The sequence below is a fragment of the Myotis brandtii genome, unplaced genomic scaffold (assembly GCF_000412655.1).
Source record: "Myotis brandtii unplaced genomic scaffold, ASM41265v1 scaffold986, whole genome shotgun sequence".
Lineage (NCBI taxonomy): Eukaryota > Metazoa > Chordata > Mammalia > Chiroptera > Vespertilionidae > Myotis > Myotis brandtii.
Window position 1 is genome coordinate 119,881 of NW_005372102.1, and position 11,619 is coordinate 131,499.

At 55.6% G+C, this 11,619-nt stretch overlaps 2 protein-coding genes across 4 annotated transcripts in view; both read left to right on the plus strand.

Annotated features, from left to right (window-relative positions):
- The window catches only part of KIAA0232 (KIAA0232 ortholog), a 45,594-nt gene extending 35,646 nt beyond the window's left edge, over window positions 1-9,948 (plus strand). The window contains exons 6-8 of one of the 3 annotated variants that reach the window (XM_005886402.2): window positions 800-908; window positions 5,491-5,588; window positions 7,647-9,948. In XM_005886402.2, coding sequence (XP_005886464.1) covers window positions 800-908; window positions 5,491-5,588; window positions 7,647-7,826 — 387 coding nt within the window. In that variant the 3' untranslated portion in view covers window positions 7,827-9,948. Of the gene's footprint in view, window positions 1-799; window positions 909-5,490; window positions 5,589-7,646 lie in introns of those variants that run through there. The other 2 variants (XM_005886403.2, XM_005886404.2) reach the window with 2 other exon arrangements.
- A 1,325-nt stretch (window positions 9,949-11,273) lies between these two features.
- TBC1D14 (TBC1 domain family, member 14) overlaps window positions 11,274-11,619 on the plus strand; it is an 82,639-nt gene continuing 82,293 nt past the window's right edge. The window contains exon 1 of the mRNA XM_014533478.1: window positions 11,274-11,278. The gene's annotated coding sequence lies outside the window, so the exon portion shown is untranslated. The remainder of the gene's footprint in view (window positions 11,279-11,619) is intronic.

Below are 11,619 nucleotides of genomic sequence, written 5' to 3' on the forward strand. Positions count from 1 at the left end.
CCCTTCCCCCCTCCCCCCTTTCCAAGGCCATGTCCTGGAAATTGGAATTACTCTCAGCATTATTATTGGGTTTTTAGTCTCACCTTCCTTCTGGTTCTCACTGAAGCAAGTAATGCTGTTTTAAACACATTTTGCCCAAAAACTGGCTATAAAATTTCCTTCTGTACCATTTCTCCTTCCTTGACTCCCTCGAGCCTGGTGTGCGAAGAGGAGGGTCCCCCCCCCCGTTTTCTCTAGAGCCGTGGTCGGCAAACTGCGGCTCTCGAGCCACATGCGGCTCCTTGGCCCCTTGAGTGTGGCTCTTCCTAAGCCTTAGGAGTACCCTAATTAAGTTAATAACAATATACCTACCTATATAGGTTAAGTTTCAAAAATTTGGCTCTCAAAAGAAATTTCAATCGTTGTACTGTTGGTATTTGGCTCTGTTGACTAATGAGTTTGCCGACCACTGCTCTAGAGCACCTACACCAGCAGGGACACCAGACCATCTGCCTGCACTTCCAGGTCTAGAAACTTGCCTTACTTGGGGGTATTTGCTGTGATATGTTTTTGCCTGGTAAGAATTTTAGTGTGTGCGTGTTTAAAGATTTTCATTCCACTTTCAGTATACGTGCTTCTTAAGAAAAACTCACTTTACATGCTGTGATCACTTTGGCTTTTTTAAATCCACCTTGTCTAGAACAGAAAAACAACTCATCAATTAAAAAATACTGGGTTTGTGGTCCATAGTTAATGCTTGAATGTTTCCTTTATCCCGAAAGCTTGTAAACTTTTTCTGTATGTGATTGAATCTAAACAGTTTCCCGTGTTGAGCTCTGATGTACAAGGAATAAACAGAAGTCAAGAGAAGCAGACCTGGTGGGAGAAAGCCCTGTACTCGCCCCTCTTCCCTGCATCAGAGTGCGAAGGTAAGCAGACGCGACTAGGTCTTCCCTTCATGGTTCTCATCCGTTAAGAGCAATACATTCTTTTGCTCCGAATGTCGGTCCAAAACAAATGAGGTGCCAGTGTGGCTGGCATGTCAGGCACTGGGGACACGGGTGGAGGAGAGCGGTCCCTGCTCTTATACTCGGCCACAGCCTGACGTGGGGAAGGCATGGAAACGCACCCGCAGCCCCGGCCTTTGCCAGGGCTGTGCCAGCCCCCAGGAGCTGCGGGAGGAAGTCGCCCTCGAGGCCTGCAGGAAGGCCCCGTGGGAAAGCCGGGAGGCCAGTGCCTGAAAAGGGCGGCTGCACAGAAGCCTGGGGCTCTGTGGCAAGTCTAGGGCCCGGAGCTATGGGCCCAGCAGGGCTGCAGCTGAGGCCAGAAAGGCGGAGGAGGGGTCCGGTGTGGGATCCCTGCTGGGGCAGGCGCAGCTGACGGTGCAGGAAGGCAGGCCACCCTCAGGAGTTCCCTGGGGGTTGGGTCTGGGTTTACAGCCGTCCTAGCAGCAGGTGCAGATGGAATAGAGAGGCCGAGACCTGGGGTTCCAGGCCCTCCCGGTGTGGCACCAGCGGGCAACAGGGGGAGAGCGGCTTCCGGAGGTTTGCAGAGGGAGCCAGAGTTTGTTGAGTGACTTGCTGTGAGGAGTGAACAGCAAGGGGGTGCTTGGGGAGACCCGGCAGAGGGGAGATGGGACCAGGAGGTTTGGTGAAGGTGGTTTTCGTTTATGAGCCTCCTAGGTAGACCCGCCCAGAAGCTATACAGACCTCGGTCTGAAATTCTGGGAGGAGAAGTGGGCAGGAAGGAGGCCACCCAAACGGATCCGCGCACGAGGCTGAGCTTGTCCCGTTGCTGCGTCTCCGGCGTCAGCGCTGGTTTCACCGTCTCTCCCATCAGCCCTGCGGCCACGTAACTCTCTTGCTAGTGTGTACGTGTTCACGCGTGTCTCCCAGCTGTTGGAGTGTGGACGCAGCGCCGTCTGTCCCTCGCTGCCCAGGTGCCGCACCTCTGGGTGCTCAGGGCCTCGGCTGATGGGGGAGGCCGGAGTGTTTGCTTGTCTATGTTCTGTGAGCACAGAAACGGCTTCCCAAACCCCACCTTCTTCCTTCCCAAAGGCTTGCTGGGTCAAAAGGGGGGCCCAGAGCGGGGCTTCATTTTTAGCGTCTATTTTATTTGACAGCGTTTAGTAAAAGCTGCTGCTTTACCATAGCTAATACCTGGGTTGCCCTTTAATATTTACAAGGTGCTCTCACTATCTTTTCTGTTATACAGCTCCCACAAAAGCCTTGTGCAATGTCACCCCCAGTTTTCAGGCGGGGAAGCCAGTTCTCAGATTTCATCATTTGCCCGGATCCTGCATTAGCGCCAAGCCCCGGCTTGAGGCCAGCGTCTCCCCGCCGGTCCAGGGCCTTGCTGTCTGCAGCCGGGGTCTGCGCTTGGTGTCAGGGAGATGCTTGGGCGGTAGGAGCACAAACCTGCCTTGCCTCGTGTCTAGTCTGGTCCCCTGGGTGCGGGTCACGTCACAGAGGTGCAGTAGGAGGGCCGAGTGCCCCCGAGCAGCGCAGCAGGGACCTCCTGGGGGCCAGGGCGGAGCGAGGGCTGGGCCGCAGGCAGGCTGGGAGTCGAGGAAGCCCCGTACCTGTGAGGCTGAGGGTGAGTCTCAGACATGCGGAGTCTTGCTTTGTTAGCGTCCCTATCCAGTTGCCTCTCACCAGCTAGTGAGGGACCTGGTCCTGGCTCTCACGCCGGGTCCTTGTATCTGTACGCCCTTGGCAGGTGCTCACGTGGTTGCTCGTCCATTTCCACCGTGACGTGGTACAGAGAAACTCGCAGTGGGGGAGGAGTGGCGACCAGGCTTTTGAATGGTCTGTAACTCCCCAGTGCGAGGTACGTCCTGCGCAGCTGCCTTGCAGTGGTGTTGGAAGCGTCCTTCCTTCCTCTGTGGAGGGGGCCTGTCATTGCAGGGGCTTGGCCAGGGAAGCAGGTAGCCCTCCTCCACTCGGCTGGCGTCAGCTCCCGAACCTCTCAGCTGCTAATGATGACTAACAAGTTCACGCTGCTCGTGCAGGGCCTGACCTGGGAGCACTCAGCCTCCTGGGGAGGAGGGTCCTCCCACCTACAGGGAGGCGGCTTGGCCAGGCGCCCAGAGCAGCATGGGAGCCCGGCTGGCATGCGCTCTGCCACCTGCTGGCCTTGCTGTGCATTCATATCCATTCAGCAGATATTTCTTGCATGCCTACCTGTGCCGGGCACTGTTCTAGGCACTGGGGGTCCAGAGGCCACAGACCGAGTCCCTGACCTCCTGAGGAGCTGACATTAGAGCAGGGACCCCAGGGAATAAGGATGCAAGTCCTGTGACAGCTGGAGCTGCTGCAGGGACAGGTGCCGGGCAGAGGCCCGGCTGGACCAGGCGTGCATGCTGTGCCCAGCGTGCCTGGCAAGGGGTCCCGTGCGGGACTCAGACCCCAGAGCCTTGCGGACTGTGCACGGCATCTACCCCGCGGCGGGTCTGTCCTGGCTGCGATCCCAGAGCTCACACACTCGACTCTGAACTCATTGGTAGCCTATGCGTTATTTTAGCCTAAAGGGAGCCCTGTAGGAGCCAGTGCAGATAATAGCTAAGGGCTCAGGAGACAAAACTGAGCTGGAAGCAAGTGCCTCCTACCAGCTGCTGGACCTCGGCAATGACCGGATCTCTGAGCCTCCATGGCCGGTATTTGTAAAAAGAGGTGGGAGCTAAGCCTCCCGACAGGGCAGCTGTGAAGAGAAGCGTCTAGAACAGGCCTGGCAGTCACAGCCTGGACACGGCAGCGCCAACGTGAGGGCCATGGAAATACTGGCAGCGATGACGCGTCCTTTCCTGTGGTGTCACAGCCCCCTTTCATGCATAGAGGACCCCTAAGGCCCGAGGAGAAAGCGAGGGGTCGGACGGCATGGACCCTCGTCTCCTCTAGGTGTGTCCCAGTCCCCACCGCTCACCTCACCTGGTACCAGTGCTGACCCGGAGGTGGGCCTGGGAGATGGGACTTGGTCAGGCTGCCCAGGAAATGGTGGCCTCCTAGAGCGGGTGACGGGTGTCCTTGCCTCATCAGAGTGCGAGGCGGCCTCCCAGCTGTCCCGAGGCAGCCAATCCCCGAGCCCGGGGCTGGGTTGTGCCCTTGGGAGAGGTGTTACTGGGCGTGCCCGCACTGCTCCGGGCCGCATCACCCGGAAACCTAGAGGTCTGCGTGCTCCTGTGTTAGCGACGAGGGGCGGCTCGCGGAGGCCCAGCCAGCCTCCCCTCCGCCTCACACGTGGCCAACCAGGAACCAGCTGATCGTCTGTCCTGGAGCTGGGCGCTCTGACAGCCACACTCATGCCCGTGAGGCCTGAGCAGGCGATGCGAGGGCAGTGTGGCCAGCGCGGCCTTCCCTCCCGCACAGGCCCCGCCGGCCCTGTCCTCTGCCTCTGTGGAGGCGCAGCCATTTTGTTGAGCACCTCGGGGCAGATGCTTGGGTGTCACAGGACCTACACACAGTGACTTCAAAATGGTCCGAACCCAGGCCTGCCAAGGGCCCACTCGGCACTGCGTCTCCTCCAGCCTGTTCCACAGTCGTGGGGAGGAGGGTCCCCGTCCTGGCTGCGCATCAGCCCTCCCTGGGGGAAGAGTCAACTCTGACTGCAAAATTAAAGTCAATAAAAGTATATACAAACATAGAATCCTGGGAGAAAAGAATTCCCTGGGAGCTTTTCAGGAAATGCTAATCCCAGACCCTTCCCCAGCCAGCTGAGTCGGAATGTCAGTGAGGCTGGGCTTCCCGTCCTCGAGTGCAGGGTGGCAGCCAGGCTCAAGGGCTCGGGACACACGCCCTGCTTCCTCTGACTTCAGCTTCCGGCTCCTCGCGCACCCCTCTGTGGGCCGCTACCCAGCCAGAGCCCCGGCCCCGTTCTCCCTCCGCAGACGAGAGGAATGTGTGGTTAGTCTGTGCTGAGTTGCTGAAGAGCAAGCGAGGACGTCCCTGCTTTGATTTCTCATTGCACTTCCTCCTGTCTGACCCCTTGTTCATCTGTCAGACAAGCAAACATGGGGCCCGTGGTCTCTCCCTCCGTGCCATGGGCACTCTTTCGAGCTTGGACTTGCGTCTTTATCCTGTGATACAGGCGCACCTCGGAGGTTCTGCGGGTCCCTTCCCGCCACCCTGTGAAGAGCTCACAGAATAGCGAGTGGGAATCTTTTGCTGGCGGAGGGTCTTGCCTTCCACTTGTTGTTTTTAAGTAAGTCTGTGGCGCGCAGTGAGATGAGGCGTGGTGAGTGGGTGTGTCCTGGTAGGACAACAGGAACCCAGGGTGGTGCTGGCCTGGTTTAAAACCCAGTCTGTTAAAGAACGTTTCTGCTGCCTAGTGTTTGCCTCGAATGCCCTGTGGCTACTTCGTGACCGGAGCCCCCTGCCCCCCCTCTCCCCGCTGGGTTGGTAGCCCTGACTGACCTGGCTTTCAGCAGAAATGAAGCAGGGATGTATGTGTCATACCTGTGTCTTAATGGAATTTCCCCCTTTCCCTTTTTTCCCTTCTCCACTCAAAATGATTAAGAACGTTATACAAATGCCAAGGGAGAGCATGGTATAGAAGAGTATCCAGATGCTAAAGAAATGCCCTGTAATGAAGAGCGTCTGTTAGATTTTAATAGGGTAAGTGGACTGTCCTGCTCCTTACTGCTGACCTAAGTGGCAACCCCGCCCCTTGTCACGAAGCTGAGACCTGGGAGTCTGTGAGCTGCCCCTCGCCCTCCCCTCCTGTCACTGAGCTCGGGGCTGCGACCTTTCCCCTCTGTAGCCCTTCGCTTGGTCCACGGCGCCTCCGGCCTCAGTGCTAGGCTCCCCCAGCTGTCCTTTACACTGAATCCAAACCTGAGCCTGTCACTCCCACATTCACACGGTGGATACCTTCTCACCTTTCCCAGCACTGCCCAGGGAGCCCGTCTGTGCCTCCCGTACCTGGTCCAGCGCAGCAGCCATAGCCCTGCTCCCCCCAGGCCTGGGACTCCCGAGGGCGGGCGGGCCTGGGAGCCCTGGTCCAGTCAGGCAGGCAAATGAGTTGCAGGAAGCGTCTTTTTCTTCCCAGTGTGACTGTCAGTGTCAGTCAAGTGCTGTGAGAATGTTCTCCCCAAGCGCCCTGTGGTCTCGCGGCTCCTCCCGCGTCCATGCTCGCTGCCATGGCCCCGCAGTCCGTCCCTCCCTATGAATGCACCCCTCCCACAGCTTCTAGCCCGACCTTGGGCATTCATCCCTTTCTCACCTTCCACGCAGTCTGTATGCCAGTCCTGACCCCCCACCTCAGCCATTCCAAACCCTCCCACTCCTCCCGCCGCCATGGCTCCCTCCACACCACGCCCTCCTGATCAGCTTCGGCCATTCCTGTCCTTCTCTTCCGCTATGCCCCTCTTCAGTCTCCTCCACCGCAAGGCACATGACCGCCCCGGTCTGACCTGCCTCCTGTGGTCCTCAACAAGCCCACGAGGTAGGTGCTGTTACACCGTGTGCAGGAGAGGAAACTGAGGCACACAGAGCTCCAGAACCGTGTGTCTCACTCAGCTCATGCAGCTGCACGCTGAGGGCACCCGGAGCCCGTGAGCCTCATACAGCTGCACGCTGAGGGCACCCGGAGCCCGTGAGCCTCAGTCATACAGCTGCACGCTGAGGGCACCCGGAGCCCGTGAGCCTCAGTCATACAGCTGCACGCTGAGGGCACCCGGAGCCGGTGAGCCTCATACAGCTGCATGCTGAGGGCACCCGGAGCCTGTGAGCCTCAGTCATACAGCTTCACGCTGAGGGCACCCGGAGCCCGTGAGCCTCAGTCATACAGCTGCACGCTGAGGGCACCCGGAGCCGGTGAGCCTCATACAGCTGCACGCTGAGGGCACCCGGAGCCCGTGAGGAGCCACACTCCTAGCCAGTGTCCTCTGCCTTCTTAGGTGAAACCCAAACCCTTGCCATGCCTGAGGCCCTGTGTGTTGTGTCCCCAGGTGCCCTAGTTCCTGTGACAGGTGGGCGGGTGTTGCTAATTGCTATGATGGGGGAACTTTGTTACTGGTTATGAGTGGGGGGTGCTGGCTACTGTGACAGGGGGGTTGCTATCACTTTGGGGGATGAGGGAAGCGTTACTGGTTACTATGGGGGATAGTATGGTTAGTTTACTATGATGGGGGGAGTATGCTGGTTACTGTGACTAGGAGGGGTCACCGCTTACCTGTGGTGTCCTGGGGCAGAGATACTGACCCTCTGGTGAGGGAGACAGCCCCACACAGCAGAGTTCTCCTAAAAAGTACCAGATGGTGCTAGAGCCCTAGTCCGAGGCCCAGCCCCAGTCCCCGGGAGCTCTGGCTGCGACTGTGGCTCCGTCTGCTTCCCAGCCCTCAGGCGAGGATGCCTCTCAGAGACCTGCCTCCCCCAGGACTCCGGTCTGAAGTGCCCCGTGCGTCGCCGGTCAGTCCCCGCTCCCGCAGTGGGCGGTTTTGTTGGTTGGCTCGGTGGTCTCCCTCTTGGAAGGGGGGCCGTGGAGGGCGTGGCTGTGCGTGGCGTCCCCGTGCCCAGCCCCACACCCACCTGGATGGGGGAGAGGCTGCTTTGCTCAGAGACACTCAGACTCTTCACGTGTGTCACTCTCCACAGGAAATCGCCAGTGTTTGTATTGGGTCACGTGGCCTTGGGGACAGCCTGTCTGATCTGTCGAACATGCTCCTTCCTCAGGTGTCTTCTGTCTATGAAGCGAGGTGCACCGTGGAGAGGACGCCCGGAGCAGCACCTCGGGGCACCCACAGGAAGCGCTGCTCCAGCGCCAGCTCGGGCTCGGAGGACACGGGCTCGGACGGCGCGGGCGAGTGGGCCGACCCCGGCGAGGAGGAGCTCTTCTCCCGAACTCACCTCTGACCGAGTAGTGCCCGTTATTGTTTAAAAGGAAATGTGATGGGAAATGACCCTTTGTGAGGCCTGTCAATCTAACAACTTAGGATTCTTCTCAATTAACTGCGTCAGATCAGTAATTCTCTTTCTCTTCTTGCTTATTTTAGAGTTGAGGACAGCTATCCTGTTGAAGATTTTTTTCCCAAGCTGTTAAATTCTTGGCTCTTTGAAATAGACTAGATTGTGTTGTCAAATCAAGAATGGGTGTGCATGTGCTTGTCTCAGAAATGCCACTGCTCCTGGCATCTCCCCGCGGTCACTCCCCTCGCACTGTGGCCCGTCCGGTCCCCATCTTAGCCCCGCAGTGGCTGCGACCACTCCCGCCCTCCAGAGACTCGAGCTCGGAACACTAGGCTTTCTTCTCTGAGAACCAGGATAGAGACGACCCCGCAGTGGCGCCGGGCGACCCGCGCGGTCCTCCCAGTAAGATCGCGTGCACGTCAGAAGTAGCAACCACAGGGCGTGCTTTCAGAGACTTACCAGATGCTGTGTTTTCTCCCTCAGGCTCTCCCTCTGGAGTATCGTGGAAGATGCTATGGTTTGGGACTTTCTTGCTAACTGAAGAAGCCAAGGATTCGGGGTGGGGTGTGCGTGAGGCATATGGGGGAGGGCCCCAGCCTGTGCTGTATGTACTGACACCAGAACACCCTTCAGGGTTCTGTGTGGCAAGTCTGACAATACTGGGTGAGGATTTTAGTTGCAAATTATGATTTCCTTAGAATCTACATTGAATCGAAAGCCCTAGAACTCGAAATCGGAAACATTTGAATGCAATAAAGGCCACCCCATCGCCCCGAGGAAACCTTGGCGGCTGCAGCTGGCTGCTCCTGTGGCTGCGCTTTATGTAGCTTAGGTCTCCTTTGTGTGTGAGAGAATGCTGGGCAATGCCGTGTGGTGCGTTGGGGGCAGGTGGAGGATCCGGGGCGCCTCCCCTTCTCCCGGGGCCCAGGGTCAGTGCGTCCCTATCGCCGCCTCACGCTTCACGCGGCTCTGCCACAGGCAGAAGTTAGGAGGAGGAATGTCTCAAAACCTAAACATTCAAAATTGCTTTTCTTTCTTATTTTAAAAAAACACCTAATGTGTGAAAGCAGTTTAGCATGTCTAGCATCACGCAGGAAAGCTACCTGGACAGGCGGCTTCCCCACTGCCTGGGTGAGCAGTAAACTCACAGCTCACCAGCTGGGCCGGGGCGGCTGAGAAATGTGGGCTTTGCTCTGAGCATTGGGTTTTGTTGCCTTTTCCTTAGTTGATGACACAGAAAACTCCCTCTGAGGCTGTGGCGTCCCCCCAGGCTCTGCACGCTCCCTGAGGGCCCAGCTGGTGCCACAGCTTCTGACACTTTAAAGTGGGTTTGTGAGTGTGCGTGTGTGTGCATTCGTGTGTGTGAGTGTGTGTGCGTGTGCGCGCACGTGGAAGGTTTTATGTTGCTGTTATTTATTTACAGATTTTATAAGGTTTTACGTATTTTTCTTTCTTCCGGAGCTTCCTAAAAATTCATTAGCACCTGCACTGAAATATAATTTAACAGCAAAGGCAAAAAAAGAATTGGATGTTGTAAATTCCTAAAATCACTACAATGATAATTGTCCTAGAAATCATTGCTTATGTAGCAGAGACCAAATAACTATTTCCGACACCATCTTGAGCTCAGTTGATGTACAGCTGCTTCTGATCAGAGGCAGCTCCCGGTGGCGGAGGGCAGCCTCCCCCGACGCCCACGCGGGAAGCTGGCTGCGCCTTCCACGGGGTGGGGATGGGTGGATGACCAGTGGGCCAGGGGTTAACAGGTGATGTATTTATTTGTTTTCATAGCTAAGTGGCTGAAGCCGGAGGCTTTCAGCTGCAGAGTTGCAAGTGTGGTTTTAGTTTTGTGAATGGATGATCACAAAGATAAAGCATTTTTAAAAAGTTGGCAAAACGCTGAGACGCACTGTGGTATGAAGCGCGTTGCACATCCGTCGCACTGAGTGTCCGTGCCATCCGGGCTGAGGTTTCCCGCGGTCGTGTTGTTCTGATTTCACGTACACCAGAGTAACTGAGTTTTTGTTTTCTTGTGGAGTTAACACCAAAATAAAAAATTTAAAAAACAGGCTGGTCGTCTTTATTTATCATAGTAATTACGGTAATTATGCGCATCATTCCAAGTGAAGGTTGTGCCTTCTTACAGCTGAAAACGCGGCCTGCTGCTTTGCCGGAGAAGAAGGGGGTGGGGCCTGCTGAGAAAGGAGCCCACGGCCCTCCTCCCCAGCCGGCCCTCCTCCCCCAGCCGGCCCTCCTCCCCCAGCCGCCACCTCAGTCTTGCCTTTGTGTCCCTCAGTGGCAGACAGAGCTTAGTCATTTTGTTCTGGAAAAAGTGTGTGTAGACTTTCTATATTAACATGACAATATTCATTGTAAAAAAGAAACCGATATACTTTTTATTGATTGGCTTTAGAGACAGAAGAAGAAAGAGAGAGACATTGATTTGTTATTGTTCCACATATTTACGCATCATTGGTTGTGTCTTGTATGTGCCCTGACCGGGGACTGAACCCAGCACCTGGCTTCGCAGGACAATTCTCTGAAAGTGAGCCCCTGGTCAGGGCCTGCACCAGTGTGTTTTTAAAGACATAAAGGAAGACTCATCTTACTTCATCACTCGGAGATGGTAGCTCCTGACATCTGTGCAACACACTTCCTGACAGCCGAATGTATACGTGACTATGTACAGAGAGAAATTAACGTTAAAGGCTGAGCCACAACTGCTCTTCTGTAACGTCAGAAATAGGGTTTTATCAGGTGTCTTCATGTCAGTAATTCTCAACCTACTTACCTTTTAAAGTGGTATTACTCCGTTATCTAGACTCAAGTTTTCTGTTGACGAGCACTGTCTTCAATGCTCTGAGCGGCATGTCTGTGGGCCTCCCCGTGGGGCCGCTCCTGGGGAAATGCCAGCCTTCGGAGTGCCCGCCGCTGCACGTGCCAGTGCTGCCCACGTCCTGCGGAGCAGGAGGCCCGGAGGCCTTGTTTGCAGCTGGACGTCCAAAAGCTGCTGCCTTTGCTTACTTGAGGCAAGTGCTTTTTCCAGTTGCGTTTGCTTTCCATCTGGGCAGAGGAGCGGTGGGCTCTGTACAGAAGGATTTAAATTATGTTCTGTCCCTTTTTTAATATGTTTTTTAATTGAATTTTTTAGAGAGGGAGAGGGAGAAAGAATCAATGAGAGAGGAACATCATCGACCGGCTGCCTCCTGCACGTCCTACTAGCGATTGAGCCCCAAAACTGGGCATGTGCCCTGACCTCTTGGTTCCTGAGTCGGTGCTCAACCACTGGCTGGGCTTCGATCCGTTTTTTAATTTGTGGTTTCTGGAATGTGTAGGCATGTTTTTCAATATCTTCTCCAGCTTTAAGAGGATAAAAATATTTTCCCATGGCCCAGCTAGTGTTGCTCAGTAGTTGAGCATCAACCTATGAACCAGGAGGTCACAATTCAATTCCCAGTTAGGACACAGGCCAGGCTTACTGGCTCAGTCCCCAGTAGGGGGCGTGCAGGAGGCAGCCAATCAATGATTCATCATTGCTGTTTCTATCTCTTCCTCTTTGAAATCAATAGAAATATATTTGAAAACAACTATTCTCCCATGTTTTTCTAGAACCCAGGTACTTTGTCGGGTTAATCTTTGAAGCATATGTATTGTATGCAAGAAGTGAGGCCTAAGGATTCAGCCTCATTTTCCCCAGCTCGCTGGCCATTCACCAGCACTATCTTTTGTGTGTGTGTGG